At 45.3% G+C, this 16,972-nt stretch overlaps 1 protein-coding gene across 5 annotated transcripts in view; it reads right to left on the bottom strand.

Annotated features, from left to right (window-relative positions):
• The window catches only part of LOC128904425 (TRPM8 channel-associated factor 2-like), a 46,267-nt gene that overhangs the window by 7,109 nt on the left and 22,186 nt on the right, over positions 1 to 16,972 (bottom strand). Inside the window, exons 1-6 of one of the 5 annotated variants that reach the window (XM_054188746.1) lie at positions 9,000 to 9,123; positions 8,108 to 8,241; positions 4,398 to 5,368; positions 2,353 to 2,447; positions 1,152 to 1,365; positions 65 to 304 (exon numbers count right to left, since the gene is read on the bottom strand). In XM_054188746.1, coding sequence (XP_054044721.1) covers positions 65 to 304; positions 1,152 to 1,365; positions 2,353 to 2,447; positions 4,398 to 5,368; positions 8,108 to 8,190 — 1,603 coding nt within the window. In that variant the 5' untranslated portion in view covers positions 8,191 to 8,241; positions 9,000 to 9,123. Of the gene's footprint in view, positions 1 to 64; positions 305 to 1,151; positions 1,366 to 2,352; positions 2,448 to 4,397; positions 5,369 to 7,607; positions 8,264 to 8,999; positions 9,124 to 16,972 lie in introns of those variants that run through there. The other 4 variants (XM_054188744.1, XM_054188747.1, XM_054188745.1 and 1 more) reach the window with 4 other exon arrangements.

The following is a 16,972-nucleotide window of genomic DNA, read 5'->3' on the forward strand; positions in this document are numbered from 1 at the left end:
CACTTCTGCTAGAGGCCACTTTGCCTCTTAGCCCCTTGAGAAGGCCATATGGCAATGTACCTACCAAATGAGATCTGGACATCTGTTACAATCCTCTCTGGCCTTGGAAATTTTGTTGGTATGGCTGCCAATTTGCTTATTGCCACCATGATCTCATTCCACAGGGTCAGCAGTGGCTCTGGGTTCTCCATGTGGCGGATGCTGTCAGATGGCACTGTCAGGATGAGATTGTCAACAGCAAGTTCTGCCCAGGGAGCAGGGTAGTGCCGGATACAGGTCTTCCACTGGCTTTCACAGGTCTCCCCTACATTGACAACAGAGAAGATCAGTTAAACACAGCTCTGACTTTTCAGCACAGTTCTAAATGTCAAGCTGGGAAACCACAAGTTGGGAAATTATCTTGGAAAACAGTATGTGTTAGTTGTGTGACTGGGGATGGTGGCTGTTAATTAGTTAATTCTCATCCTGTGCTTGGGAAATCTCCTCAGGTTCTTTTATGGATGGGAAACAGAAAGGATTGGCATATACCAGAGCAGTAACGTAGCAAGAACAGATCCCTGTTTCCCATCTGAGAACAAGAAGCATCAGGCTTCTCCAGCATCCCTTGATGATCTCATTTCTTCTTCTCCATCAGATATTTGCTATTTCATGTAACAACCCTGGTTTTGTTTAGTTTGCCAGAAGAGCAAGAAGAAATTGTATACAGAAAGAAAAGAGAAACTGATGGAAAACACGGGAAATTCATCAGAGATTTACTGCAGGGACTGGAGATGGCCATAGAGGGGCACAGTAAAGCAGGCAGAGCACAATGCAAGATTTGCTGTGGCAGAGGTCAGGCGGTCTCCCTCCAACACAACGAATTCCATCGGAAATGACAACTCCAACCTCAAGAAATGTCAGTTTGGACAAATCCTGCCCATTTTGTGACAGCTCCCTTACCTACCTCCTGCTATGTAGCAGGCACAGAGTGATTAAGTGGCTTACCCAGAATCCCAGAGGACAACAAAGCAAGGAAACTAAATCTGGGATATTCCTAAAATATTCCAAGTATTCCTAAACACAAGTATTTCTAAGACATACCTTTCAGTCACAGAGAGAGCAGCATCTGTGAGCAGCACTAAGGAGAAAGGCACCAAGGTAAACAAACCTACCAAGCTTGAAGAAAGGAGCTCTGACTGCCCCTTCTACCGTGATGGGCACTTTCCCCAGGATGCTGTTTGCTGGTACTACGATGTAAATGAGGCCACCCCAGAGGCAGGAAATAGACTGTTTCTGGCAGGCAATATCACAGGTGCGTATTACCACTGGGGCCCGCTTCAGCTCTGTGGCATGAGAGAGATCATCCGTGTGACACCCAATCTGCACCTGGAAAACAGAAGGGTAGGAACAGCTGGTCAAAGGGCTCTGAGTGCGACCTGGCAGACCAACCACAACACTTCGAGTCATCTGCTGGCAGCACTGTCCTTCCAGGGCACGCACACAGAAGCGGCCTTCTGACTCCAACCTCGTTCAAGCTTTCTGCCTGTAGTGACCAGAAACAGCAAATACAATGAAAAAAGCTGGTGAAGTTCAGTGTTATCCCTGTCTCAGACAGTGTTAGAGCAATACTCCCATTACTGCTGGGTCAACTACATTCTTCACTAGCAGTTCAGGGTACTGCAGGACTTCTTTCACTGCACTGTACTTGCATTGATCATTCCTTCACCAGCGTCAGTCACATCCTGTAACATAGGAGGTGGAGAGATGTGATTACTGCTGGCTTCTTTAATTGTATCTCGTCCTTGGTCCTCATACAGTAGCATGTGACGGCAGGTGACAGCAGGATCAGACAGAAACACCTGAGTAAACTTTGCATTTCAGCTGCAGGGAGCTCTCTGCAAAACATATCCAAGCAGGTGAGCATTTATCTGCTTCATACTTTGCAGAGAACAGGATGACAAGCAACTCGTTTATACCTGATCTGGATACATCTACATAAGCAACAGTGACAGCGCTGTGAAAGTACCCTATGAGACATCTAGAGAGCCAGAACTAAGTCTGGTGCATGGAAGGGCTCAAGTACTCATCTTGGGCATGAAAATCACCTTGATCAGTTCTCTTTGCACGATAAGAAAACAAATACAGCTGCCTTCAGGCAGCAGCCATACTCAATTATCCTGCCAGCACACAGAATAAGAAGAATGCAACAGAAGAGTGGGAAACGTGAAAAATTATGACAATGCACTGAAAGTGCCACAGGGTGGCAGCAGTAGGAAAGGATTAAAAAGGCAGCAAAACCGATGAGAAAAGCCTTTTTGCAAGCTATTTTTGAGTGCTCGCCTGGCAAATACATCGGTGTAAACAGAAGCTTACCTTCAGACCAGCACTGACCACCAGGCAAGGGAATGTTATAACTGCTGTGTGCCCTTCAGGGAGGTAGAGTCCTGTACTCCTCCAGGCTGTCTTACCTAAAGGTAGGAGAACACGGTTCTCAAGAGTCGAGCCCTTCTTTGGCCTGACTTTATGGATTCTGAAGATTTTAAGCTGCAACCGCAGAATATTCCATCCTTTTCTTTTCCCTTGCTCTACAGTCACAGAACTGTTTCACGTTTTACCCAACCTGTCAGAAATAGTTTTAAAGCAATAGGGTAGAAGTGTGAACAAGATCATCACACCATTAGCAAGCAAGCCCACCCAAATTTGAACTTCTGAAAATGCCAAGCTTAAATGTGTTTACTAGTATCTTTTAAAAATAATACGAAGAAAAGAAACCAAACCCCCAACACCTCCTCCTCTCCTCAGATCCTCTTACCCTAAAGCCCTCATAAGAGGTGCATACTGAGGTGGTATTAAACACCGTTGAAGTTGTAATGGTCATAAAACATTTCCTAAATAACTGACTGACATTGACATCACATTTTTCCTTACTGACTGGTCCAGCACATGCTGCGGCCTGCATGAATTCCCGTTTCTAGCTAACTGAAGTTATAAGAAAGCCTAAAAGGACTGTCTTATGCTAAATGTAACTGTAAGATGGGGTACTCCACCATACCACTACAATTCAGCATGTTTCTAGGCAGTCTTCCCATGGAAATGTAAGTCTCCTCTGCCTAGATCTCTGCAAAACCTTGTGATACACAGTGCAAAACTGATCCATCTCTACTGTACTGATGAGGCAAAATCTACTCCCTAGTTCTGACATAAAGTCTACTCAAGCATATTTCAACACAAACACAAAAAGTCCTAAAAAACTGTCATAAACAACCTCTCCCATCCTCCAAGAAAGGAGGACCAGTTTTGTCAAGCACAACCTAACCCAAGGAAAAATGCAAATTAGACCATATCACTATGTTTCACCAGTTCATCTCAGTTTTGCTGAATTTGCACCAAAGTTAGTTTTGAAAGGGTGCTCAGGGTTTGACAGCATTTTTTTTTGTTTGTTTATGTGAAATGACACAAAGTCTGAGTATTTTTGGTCAAACAAAATACTGTGTTCCGTCCAATGCATTCAGTTCAGCCAGCGCTAACGATTTTCCCCTTTTGTCCTGACTCATTAGTGTTAAAACAACTTTTCTCTCTGCATATCCTCTGCACTCAGACACTGCGACTCCAGAACAATCTCCTTCATCTCATTAGAACAGTTTGCAAGCAACTCCTTTCAATGATATTCCAATACAAAAAAAAAAATATATAAAGATTAATCTGTTCAGGGGATAATACCTTACTAGATGAATTTTACCTAGAGTTTAAACATATCAGTTGTGAGCAGGAATCTCAGCAAGGTTGTATAGGTTTTTTTAAGCTTAGACAAATCATTCAGGGTGTAATTACCAAATACCTTGGCGTCAGTGATGGTGTCAGCCCAAGAGGTTCCCACCATGCTTCCAGCCTCTTGTTTTCACCCCCAAAACCAGACTTTCACTCCATCAGTTATGCTAACACAAGTTGTGAAACCATGCTATAACTCAGGATGAAATCATCTAGATAAAAAATAAACCTTTTGTTCCTAATGCCTACGTCTTCGTAGGATGGCCTCACAGACAGCTAGCACAACTATGGTGAGAACAACCTGCAGTGCAGAGCCTGGATTTTCTCAAGGAGGCTTTCTCGCCCAAGCCGTTGTGCTGTGCAAGTACCCTGCGATGACTCTGTCAGGTGGTTCTTCTCCCTCGAGTGCCTGTGCACGAACAGCGAGGAAGCAGGACTTGCACAGGGTGTGTCAGAGAATGGAAATCGGGGCTGGCAACAAAAGGAGCCTGTCTGCCACGACACAGACGTGAGCCTCCTCACAAGTCCACAGTGAAATTGCACATCTGTCCTCATGTTCAGACATATACAGGAACGTGCACACTGAGGATGGGTGCCCCACTGATCCCAACAACAGGATGCATCAAGAGGAAGGGAGATACACTCCTCACCTGGGTTTGTGCCATCAATTTCCACAGTGATGGGGAGGGCACAGACCCCAGCAGCAGATTTCTGCACTAGAGCTGCACTGTCCGTCATGGTGAGAGACAGCTCGGTTGCCATGCAGAGAAGCACTGCCTCTTTGGAGTTGCTCTTGACAGGGCAGTGCCTGCTGACGTGTGGGATCCCACTTCTCTGGAGCACTTTGGTCAGGATGCGGTGGAGCGAGGCATATGCAGGGCAGTCGTGGGCTGGGATGTGCAGAAAAGCAGCGCAGTCTTGTGCTAGCCTTTGCAGCCAGTCCTTCAAGGGGGCCTGGAGCTCCTCATGCTTGTCTACGTGGCTGTTGAAAAGAGCGAGCGCCTTGCGGAAGTGGTAGTGCTCCCCAGACCCCACGGCTGGGTGCTTAGCTGCCTGGCCGCTCTGCCCCAGGATGCTCAGCCCAAAGCGGTTGAGGATTTTGTTGCCAGGATAATTTGCCACAGCAGCTTTGCCATGGTTCTGGGAAGCCCAGTACCAGGCCTGGCCTCCAACCAGTAGGCCACCTCCCTCTGCCACAAAAGCATGAAGCTTCTCTGCCTCTCTGTCGCTGTAAGAAGAGCAGCAGTACACGCTGATGTCACCTGTCAGCTGTGACACCTGTGACTTCACCTCTCCCTGAGAGAGGAGGCTACACAGTTTCTTTAGGCTGGCATCCACGCCCACCAGCCCGTTTCTCCCAGCATCCAGCCAGCGGACAGCATTGAGCACGAATCTGGCTAGCTTTGGGGAGAACAGCTGGCTCTCGTGGGTTGCCACCACAACACGACCTTGGCCATAGCGCGCTGCAGCTAAGAGGCAGCGGTGCGAGCTGTCCAGGCAGAGCGGGAAGGAGAGTACACCGTGCACCAGCAAGATGGAAGGTATGCCCCCCGTCACCAAATCCAGCTCCGACACACCACGCAGGAGAAACTCAGCATCAAGGCCGAGGTTGGCCTGGTGCCTGCAAAAACAGAAGAGGCCCAGGTTAGCCCTCATCTTAGAATCCTTTCCACAAAAGGCCACCTTGTCCATCCCTGCCTCTTCTTCCTCCCTCAACCTAGTAAGTCATGTTGCCAGTTCTTACAGTTAAAAAAATAAATCCATCAATACCTCATTTTTTCCTCCTTTTAAAGCCTCAGATTTTGCAGCCAAGTAAATCTGTAAGAATCTCAGAACTCATTTAAAAAAAAAGAGAGAAAGAAGAGGTCAAAAGGAAGTTTCTAGCCCTCTGACTTTGAAGAGCAGCTTGAAAATCTAAATGCATTGCAGAAACTCAAGAATCAGAAGACCTTTCATATTTTTTTAAACTGCAAATGATGTGTGAATCGGCACATCTCTTACAACAGAAACTTTCTCCATTTACCCCACCCTAGCCATTACTAGTTAGGGCAAGCCCAAGAGATTTCTGTCTTCTCCCAGACTCTGCCACCACTGAGACCTGAAGAAAGCACAGCTAGGCCAAATGGGCCAGATGGACAGGCACACAGCTAGGCAAATAACAAGTTACTAGAAAATGAATCAGGGCCTTAACACATAGTCCTCACATCAGATTATACTGTGCAGAAAAACATGTTGAATTACTCTCATTTGATTTGTTTACACTTTCTCCTGGTTCTGCGAAACACAGTTTTCTCCCAACACCTGGAAATAATCTGTTGTTACACGGCCATTGCAGCCAACTCAATAAGAATAAATGATGCTGCCATTCTGCATGCCCATAGAACAGGAATTAAATCTGCAGCTCTCCTTTGGTTATTAATTTACTGAGACCCTTTGTCACACAGAGTATACGCCCAGGCATACGGCACAGCACCTGCCTTAGAGTGCAGTCTGATTCTCTGTGGGTTAAACAAAGGCCAGCAGGAAGGCCCAGATGCACAGAGCTGTTGTGTTGCACGGAAATTACATATTTCTCTGGGGCTCTGGATCCAATCAAAACCACCCTAAACAAGGTGTAATTCACCATCAGTTACCATTTAAAGTCTTGTTAACTGCTATGTAATTTTTCTCTTCTGAATTGTCCACTTCTCTTCCTCTTCCATGCTCTGTGCATGAGGCAGTGGGAACATGCCCACGCACTGCAAGTGGGAACAAGAACTGATCAGCAAATTTTAATGAAGTAACTTCGTTTGTTATCTGTGTCCGAAGCGCTTTGCTGAATTCAACAGCAGAGCTTTCTAGTACCTTTTTTGGGAAACAAACTGAGCATCCAGAGAGTATAAAATCCAATTATTTTGTCTGAAAATAACAAAAATTTAGTATTACATATGCACAAGGAAAGAAAAGGCTGTGAAGGAAAGACTTGCACGGAATTTTATTGTAATTGTTGCAGCCTGCATTGCAGTGAAATGAAGCTGCCACACAGAGGAAGCACAGCAGCACTCATGCTCCTTGGAGAACCTGCTGCACCTTGTGTAACTCAGCAGAAAGTGGGTGAAGCACAGCATGGCACACCTGCCCGCAAGGGGAGGTGGGGGAAGACAGCAGAGCAACGCCAAGGACTCTGATGCCTGCTCTGCTGCACAGTACGAGTTATAGCAGCCTTGACTTTTACACCTACTGCTCCAGTATCCAAGGGGCCAGGCTGGAATCCCAAATGAACCGGGGGCACCAAGATTTCCTGTCCACAGCCCATGTCAGAAGCTGAGAAGGGAGGTGTCACCCAGCCCACCCCCTCAGCTCTGCACCTGCCCCTGGGTTTCACCTGCAGAAGGCAAATTTCTGCAAGGAACTGGTTAAACAGGTTTGGCAGCTGCCAGCCAGAGCCTTGCCCAGAGGGCTGGCCTGGCGCTCCATCTCCAACCTGGTTTTGAACTGTGGGACAGTTGCCCTGAACATACACGTCTGGGGAGAGGGAGTAACTCTTTTTACTCCTCCTGTCCCTGCCCCCATCTTGCTGTGTGTGCACACTTAGTCAGACAGACTGCTATAGAAGATGGCTCCCCTTGTTTCTTTCCCCTTGAATGAATTCCCCAGGCCTGGTCCAGCTGCCCTGGAAGCAGTCAAAGACACCATTCTTTCCAATTGCAAACAGCAGGAAGGTCCCCCTTAAATTGGAAGACAACAGTTGCATCCCATCCTGGCTATTAAAGAACCATCATTCACCATCATCCTTATCTCTCACCTCAAGAATCTTCTATAAACACCTCACCTGCTTAACCTGAACAGTTGTTTAAATAGAGAGTAGTTCAGATACTCACGGGACAATTAAGGGGATCTTGGAAATTTTCTTGGCAACTTTGAAGATGCCTTTCTCCACAGTGTTTCCTGTGAAGTACACACCAGCCACGCTGGTCACCCGGTTCCCAGGAAATTCAAACAGAACCTTCTCCTTGCCGTGTTGACTCGCCCAGTGCCAGGCCTGGCCGCCAATGAGCAGCCCTCCACCCCTCTTTACAAAGCCGACCAAGTCTTTTGCCTGTGTGCTGTCATAGGCATCCATACAGTACACCCCCAGGGAGGAGCTGAGCTCTGCCCCAGCCTGTACTTTGGTGCCAGCCCCGAGCAGCAGCTGGGAGAGGGAGTCCAAATGAGGATGGACTCCAACCAGGGCCTCGGGGGAAGGCTTGAGCCACTCCACAGCATTTCTGAGGAACTGGGAAAACTTGGAGTCCTTCAAGATTCCCTCATGGGAAACAACCACCATCCGGCCCTTCCCATACTGTGAAACGGCGATCAAAACCTGCTTCTTAGAGCTCACAAGCACAGGGTAGGCATCCTCTCCGACAAGTAGCAGCTCACAAGGAACAAAACTGCCAGTGAAGTCCCATGGTCCAACACCATCCACTAACAGCTCGTAGGTGGCAGAAGGTTTCATCTTCAGGTCACTCTTATCTGGTGGAAAGAAGACCAACATTCATTGGAGTATGGTTCAGCAATAAAACTGTAACAATTCTGTGGGGTCCCTTCTGGGTTGTCTAGTAAGAACTCCAAACAAACAGGAAATATTTACTGGAAGGGGCTTTGTGGACACAAGTTTTGGGATTTTTTTTTCTTGCTTGGCTCTGTTATCACACTATTTAAACACATTTAAACAGATGTGACAAATATATGAAGATGATGGAGGAAAAGAAAGTGACTGTTTCAACAAATTCGGCTATGCACCATAGAGGAGAACCGGGAAATAAAGGTACTCATTTTCCCACTAGCAATTTATTTGGAGAGGGAAAGTACAGAGAGTCCAGGAAAGAAAATCAGAAGACCTTATCAACATAACACACGGCATAATTCAAACATGCAGTTCACATTTTTCTTCCTAACTGGATACATACAGAACTACACACAGTTACTGCAAGAAGATATTCTGAAGTTGTACTTTTCTATCTCCATTTAGGCACTATAAGCCCTTGCTTAGTATTAAGAGGTGCTGCGAGCGGGAGGAGAGTCAGCAGAAATGGTGAGGACAACCAGCTCCCCTGAAATAACTGTCATTTTAAATCACATAGTACCTAGGAGAGCAGGTCTGGGCACAGGAGATTCATGCCCTAGTTCCCTGCTCCAACTGCCTCGTGATCTCAAGGAAATAATTTCCCTTTTCCGTAGCTTTGTTTCACCTATTTTCCCATCTATGAAGTAAGGAAAGTGGTACTGACCTCATTTGCCAAGACTTCTGATGTCTATGGGTGACGCGTGCTCTATTTAGGCTCCCCCAGCTTGAAAGTTTGGCAAAATTATCTTCTGCTGAGCTGGGGCTGCTGTGACAGTGCAAACAGGAAGGCTCTGAGGTAGAGAGTATGCCCCGGTCCCACCCAGTTCCTGCCATTCAGGATTCACAAGGCTGACTTGGAGCATAACGCCTACGGCAACGGAAGGCGCTGCTCTGGGGCAGGCCTGGCCCTTTCCCTGGCAGCATCCCGTGCAGCGTTCTCTGGTCTTTGCGTGCATTTCATATTTGGCTACCCTGAGAGCAAATCCTTGGCATGCAAACACAGGAAAATTGAGAAACCCTGGAGAAGTAGCATTCTTGATTTGTATTTATTTGTCACAAGCTCCAGGGTGCTCAGAAACAGCAACCTGATCGAGAATGATAGTTTCATTCCCATTGCTTATCCTCTGGATGTGCCTTGAAGCTCCCGTTTTTGACCCGAACCCTTGGGAGATCCACTGTTGTTTTACATATGCTTCCAGAGTTGAAGTTGCTGATTAACGTAGGATAAAAACTACATTGCCCAGTAATTTAGTGCTTGTTTGCTGACTTAGTCTGAATCTCAGCTTTGTTTCCCTGGGTTTGAATAAGCCCTACATTTAAAGGCAAATACAAGATCTAAGTGGTTTAGGTGGTTTGCCAGGAATCACGCCAGAGAGCAGTAACACAGCTTGGGAAAATACTGAAGTTTTTTTCTGGTGGCTTCTGTGGATTTGATACTAATGTACCTATGTACTGATACACTGACCATGGTGTAGGGGAGGGGAAAATCAGGTGGATAGTTTCAGCAACTTGTACTCTACCTGAGGATTACCCTACAGGACTAGGTTTGAAGTAAATTCAGTAAAAAAAACCCCTGACTTTTTAGCCCCCACCCTTCTTCTTATCACAGAATTTGGAAGCTAACATCCTAGATTCTGGTTCCACAGAAAGATGGGTGCTGTCTGGCACTCATCCAGAAAAGGAAGTGGCTGTCTTGGGAAGGATTTTAACTCTCTTAACGGAATGCAATTATCACCATATAACAGAAATCCCAATTTCTATGTAATCACAATTTCTCCTTTACCATTGTATTAACAATTTCAGTATGGAGAGAAGGAAGGAAGTATACTCATTAGACCCAGAGCAGACGTAACTACAGGCAAACTCCTCTTTCTAGAGAGAGAAGGGAGAAGACACAGCAGGGAAAGAAAACACCGATGTCTAACAAGAACTGCAGGAAGGTGCAGAAGACTGAGCTGTATGTCCGTTGCACCAAGCAGGAGGAAACAGCAACTAGCTCTGGGCACACACAGACGTAAAAGGAAGATCTTGGCTCCTAGCTGCCTCCCTTCTTAATGCAGAAGTGCAAATTCTCCATGGCAGTGTCTGGAAAAAGTCTCAGACTCTCAATTTCTTGTCTTTCCTCCTGCCCCTTCCACCTCCCACCTCCAGACAGTTCCCACGCCCTGCAGAGTTGAGAATATTGAGAGTAGATATTGGAACATACATTTACAAATCCTGCTACATGACTAATTCTCTCCTAGCCTTTCTTCTATCTCTGGAAAAGGGACAAAAACATGATAGGAAGGTATTTGGGCTCCATTAAATGCAGATTTAAGATTCCATCATCTGCTGTCCAGAAGCCATCACATTGAGGCAAAAGGGATGTGGATAGGGTAGGAAAAGAAGGAATATCCCTTGGTCCACTCAGGAATATCTCTGGGAAACAGGTGATTTCAGGGGCTTTAAGGGTGAATAAGGGAACATACTTTGTGTGTCAAGTGCTTAGTCACTCTGGGGGGAGTCCTTAAAGGTCCCTGTAAAGCCTGTAAGGATCTCTATGAGTAAAAAGTATGGGGTTGAGCAATATCTCAGACGAGCAGGGCAAAAGGCACCGGACAACCACTGAGGTGGATCAGTTGTTAAGAACACAGGCAGCTTAAGTGAGTGAGCAAGACACAATTCCTAGGGATTTGGCTGCTCTTCCTAAACAGGGGGTCCCTTGGAGTTCCTGGTCTTTCCTCTCTTCCCGATTTACAGTCTAGCTGTCTGCACAGTAACCAAGCACCAAGTATTCTGAGAAGTCTGTAGGCATAAAGAATCGGTGGGCTCTTGCTTAACATGTTTATCAACAAATTGAGCAAGGAGAGGAATGCTGACATGTGGCATTTGCTGAAGAGACAAAAGTACTTATATTCATTCTGTCTGTTCGTTATCAACAAGGTTTTAAACTGAAAGAGGGTAGATTAGATTGGATATAAGGAAGGAATTTTTTTATGATGAGAGTGGTGAGACACTGGAATAGATTACTCACAGCAGCTGTGGATGCCTCATCAGTGAAAGTGTTCAAAGTCAGGTTGGACAGGGCTTTGAGTGACCTGACCTAGTTAAAGATGTCCCAGTGGGGCAGGAGGGTTGGACTAGGTGGTCACTGAAAGTCCCTTCCAACCCGAACCATTCTGACTCTCTGATTCTATGACTCATGCGCTGTGTAGCACAAATGCAAATTTAACATACATAAAAGCTGCAGGTCTATTTCAAAGTGTACTATGGCATATTCTTATAAAGAAAGCCAGTGTCTACACTTCAAGAATAAATGGCTCTAGAGATGGCTTAAGCATACAAGTAAGAGCCTGGTCTGATGTTAGGGCAGTAACATGCTCAGGCTCTGCCCTGTTGGAGGATCAGAAACTTGGTCTTAGCCAGTGTGTGCTCACATATGAACAGCATCCAGGGCAACTGTGAGGCTGGACTACTTGAAAATGGGCTAAAATTTGTGTTAACCTGAAAATGGAGACAATGACTCACTCTCTGGACTGATTATCTCAGGTATGTTCTGCATGCTTCTCCACCTTTTTCAACACCTGTGAAAGCATAAGCACCACGAAGCCACCGATGGGGTAGGCGAAAGCAGAAACCCATGAAATTTAAAGATCAAGCAATGTGCAAGAAGGGTGATGATATGCAGCAATAAATTCAGGTGTAATGGATTGCACGCAAAAGAGAATGTCCACTTAAACTTGGACAACAACCTTTCTTAAAGAACTGCTCAAAACTATGGTAAAAGAAGGCACCTAGTGGAGATCATAGAATTTTTAGAGTTGGAAGGGACCCATAAGGATCATTGAGTCCAACTCCCTGCTCCTCACAGGACTAGCTAAAACTAAACCATATGACTAAGAGCGTTGTCCAGACACTCCCTGAACTCCAACAGACCTGCTGCCATGACCACTTCCCTGGGGAGTGCCTTCCAGTGATCAATCACCCTCTCAATGAAGAACCTTTTCCTAATGTCCAAGCTGAACTTCCTGCGATGCAGATGGAGAAGTGGGATTGAGAAGTGGGAGGCAGGCAAGCAAGAAAGCTTACATGGGAAAGACAAAGTTGGAAAAAAATACATCAAAAAAAGCCTTTTTAATGTCACATAATGAAAGTCAAAGAAACAAAGCTAAATACATCAAAGGGAAATAAAGCCAGAAAAGAAGTAGATTAGGTTGTAAAATTAATGACAACTCTAAAACTACAAATAAAAGCAAGATCTACCAAGAGCAACATCATAAAAAGCTCCAACAGTGCATACCTTCCAAAGGTGGCTGTTGATAAAAGCCCAGTGAGGAAAAAACGTAATCCATACAGATCAACAGAATCAGATTATCAAAGCCACTTTAGGTCAATTACCAAAGGTCGTGACTGTATTTATATGTTTGGGTTTTTTGTTTTGTTTTTTTTTACAATTACAGTTGAGTTATTAGAAAACAGACCGAAACCCGATAAAAACTAAAAAAACAAACCAAACATTTTTAGTAAAAGTGCAGCAGAATCAATCAAGCAATTACCAACTGCAATTACTGTTATTGGTGTTATTTTCATTCAGCACTTCACAACAGTAGATTACAAAATACCACAATTTCCAAGCCTAGTAAAATGCTGCTGTGTTTTAAGGAAAAAAACAGGAACTGCCCATCCTTTCTGGTGGTGTTAACATGCACACATTAGGGTATACTCACTGGCTAACAGGCAAAGAAATAGAAAACCTTAATACCTGTCCAGCAATCTTAATTGCTTTTAAAGATAAGGCAAGGAAAGAACAAAATGAAAGCAGCTGATGACATCTGTCTGGGTATTTTAAAATAATTTTGCATTTGGAAAGATAATTAACATCTTAATTAAAATTAATTTTACTAACTTCCTATGAACTGAAAGCAGGCTGATGGGTTATGATCAATATAGGAATACATTGAATCAGAAGAGACGTCTACACAAAAAAAGTGCTGTTTAGTCTTTTTAAAAATCTCTATCTGTTATCTAAAAAGGACAGCACATATCACATAAATGAAATTAATAAATAATAGAAAGTAATGTGCAGAAGACAGGACAAGAAGTCATAACCTTATTAGAAAATAATTTTTAAAAAACAAGAACTTGCCTAAATGCAAGTCCTATGGCCTGTAGTTTTAGAGAACTGTTGACATCTGTTGGTGAACAAGGAGAAGAGCAGCTCAAAAATCTCCAAGAACTGCAGATACAAGCCCTTTTCCAGTCCTGCGCTGGAGGGTTTGAGTCTCATTTGCATGCCTGCTACGTAACAGCTCAGATCATTTCCCTTTACATGTCGCTAGGCTTTAAATAGTGTAACACCACTGTTTTAATTTGAAAAGGAACAGATAAGAGGCCTAATGCTCTTTGCACGTGGGCCATGCCAATCTACTCTAGTCTGCAGCGATGCGGTAAAGGATAAGGAAAAACAACTTTCTCTCTTCTAAACTAAAAGAACAGTGCAGGACTTGCTTTGCTATATACTGCCGGGGAGCAAGGGAAAGCAGAGATACTGGGACAGATCCCTGAAGCTGAGAATGAAGAACAGGCAGGGTGTAACTCAGGTGCTGGGCAGCAGCCGACATCCTTAATGGCCTTACCACAGACGTGCCACACAAACTGCTTCTTAGTCCGATGAAGGTTTGTGCCCTACTGTGGACTTCAAGGGTAGCACTGCTTATTGCAATAAAAAAATGTGCAATTCACATAAACTGAACATTATTTCCGCCTTATCATGCACCACTGTATTTTATAATGCAACAAGCAGAAGTATTACAAGCAATCCCTGATCTCTTAAATCATATTCTTTTCCAACTCAGTGTTAACACACCAACAGAGGAACATCCAGGGTTTCTCCTGCATTCTGAGACTAACCAAGCAATCGCTCAGAAGAAATGGATGCAAAATAGAAAAAAATAACAAGTTTACTTAGTTCTTCATTACTGCAGCTAGATAGATACTTACAATCGATCCATTTTTGGATCGATTTACGGCCTTGTTTCAAATAACATATGTGCACAAATTGTTGCTCTCACCCATGTCCTGTGAGTTATCCCTCCAGTATTAGTTTCCCTAGGAATGCCCTCACCACACTGGAGCTGCGCTGGGTCAAATCACGTCTTCCCTGGCGGTTGGCATCAGGGGCGTCCCTGCTGATGGCTGGGTTGTTGGCCTGCCTGCCAGCTGGTGACGAGTCCAAGTCAAGACGGAGTGTGTGGCTTCTGTTTTTATTCCTTTCTGACACCCCTGCTCAGCCCTTTCAAGCCAATGAAGTACACACCCAGTACTTGTGAGAAGCTTGGGTTCAGTTCTGTGTTCCAATCACAAATGAATATTCAGGGTTGTTCCCTTTTTGGTTATTCTGTTTGCTGTTATCTCTTATTGTCATCTTTGAGCTTGTACAGACCTGCATTCCTCCCTTCTTATCCCCATTTGTGTGAATCTGCAGCACCAGCTTGATCCACACAACTGGGGAAGGGAACCTCCAGGCCGCAGCCTGTCATGGCAGGGCTTTGGTCAACCTACACAGTGCAGTGATTCGAGCCACCACATATCCATGAAGTCAACCCTTTGACAGCACCACAAAGGTCCTTCCTTCCTGATGGGATAGGCTACCCCGAGTCCTGCCCTTGCCTGTCCAGCACCTGTCAATAAAACTACAGCTGAGCTGTGCTGCCTACAGCATCTTTTACATCCAAACCTTGTTATCTCTACCAAGTTTTTATATAAAGCCATAAATCTAGCATGTTGCAGACCAGCTTCATGTCCTGGGAGGCAGTGCCAGACTCTTGCTGCAACTAATTGCTTTTCAGGACATTTTACTGCCGAGGCTATTCTCTGTTATTTTAGCCAATCACCTCATTTGTCTTTCGCTCTGCCTGAAAGGTATTGACAAAATTTTCATTTTCACCTCTCCTAAGTGTACCCATCAAGTTCTGAAATCTTGCCTTTGTATTCTCCCTGCCTTGCTTAGTTATTGTCTTTACCATATATCTTCTGAAAACAGGCCTGACATGACATTAAGGCTCCTTTCCAATGCTGTGGTACTATAAACATGCCTTAAAAGAGGCTTAAAATGAGGCTTAAAAGACAGACTCTCCTGACCTTCCTTCCACCCATACATACCCTAGCTGAAAACAGGGGAAAGGCTGAAGTATACGAGCTATATAACGCTCCTAAGAGATCTCCACTGAAAGATCTCCTTTCCTTTTTACTACTTATCACTTCCCTAAACTTTGTTCTAGCATGTTTGGGAGCTGTAGCTAATTTGGCACCATTTCTACATGCTGCAACTTTTAAATGCTGGGTTTTGAAGTATACAACATACAGCTGAAAAAGTACCAGTCCCAAACAGAAAGTTCATTGCCAAACATAAGGCAGATGACGATCAAAAACTTATTTTAAACCAACGTATAGCTGGTTTATTATTAGAAAATCTAGGTGAAGAGAGATCAGACCTGATGAACTGGGAGTGCAGACAACTTGTTAGTGCTGACTGCAGTATGTAAATTCAGTACCGTACAGACTCATTCAGAAGTATCTCCCATGTTTTTGCTGTACCTCCCCTAACAAGACCTGTGAGACCTGCTTGACCAGAACCAGGTTCCATCCGCCTGTGTTCCTCAGTGCCAGCGTATCAGGGTCTAGCGTCTACGTACAAAACTAGCTTTGAACCTCTTACACATTTAATCTACAACCAAATAACACATCCATGTTAAATTGCAAATTGACAGCAGCTAGAAGCTTCTAGACCAAATGCACCCAGAAAACACAATTGTTTCTTTCTCTCTCCACCTTCCCCCTACTTGGTCAGTTTAGAAGTGCACTAAAGTGTCTTATTTGCTTGGGGTTGAAAAGCGTGCTGGTTTTCAGATGAAACCTGTAGATTTCACAGCTTATACCCACCTGCTGAAGAAACTACAGGTTCTTTAGGCTCTTCTGTTACAACTTTCCTTTGGCATCAGCGGAGCCATCCTAAGGCCGCTGGAGTCATTGTGCACTGTGCACAAACGCAGCTTTATACTGGCACAGAACACCGCCAGGCTGCATGCAGAGCCAGGACAGATGCAACACGCATACTCAAAGAGTAATCTCACACCCTGCTGCCAAACCCTCTGCACCCTTTCCAGGGATCCTTTCTGAATGTAGACGTCTGCACTGCACTGCACTGCACTGCACGGGCCCACGCCCTGAGATGGCAATGCAGTTTGGAAAGGCAACTCTGGAAACACGGAACGCCAGCCTGTGCACCTCCTTCACCTTCAGTAACCGGCTTTGTTACCGAATGATCAAACACCAGGCTGAACACGCAAAAGCAGGAGGCGCGCAGCAAGCAGCCGCCTCTCCCCGCCGCCGCCGCTCAGGGGCCGTGCGCGGTGCAGCCACCGTTGCGCAGCCCCTGCTCTCTTTAGGGGCCGCGGAGGAGCTGCTGCGGCGGCGCCCAGGGCCCGTCGGGAAAGAACGGAGGAGAGAGAAGAGAGAAAAGTTCAGGAAGGGCCGGGAAGGCGCTGCCCGAGGCGGGCAGCCGGCAAAGCTACGCGGGGCGGGGGGGGGGAATCCGGTGTTAATGGCTTGCAGGGGAAGGTTGAATGCCTGTAACGTTTCTGCTGTAATTATTTATGC

This window comes from Rissa tridactyla, chromosome 1 (genome assembly GCF_028500815.1).
Source record: "Rissa tridactyla isolate bRisTri1 chromosome 1, bRisTri1.patW.cur.20221130, whole genome shotgun sequence".
NCBI classification, from domain to species: domain Eukaryota; kingdom Metazoa; phylum Chordata; class Aves; order Charadriiformes; family Laridae; genus Rissa; species Rissa tridactyla.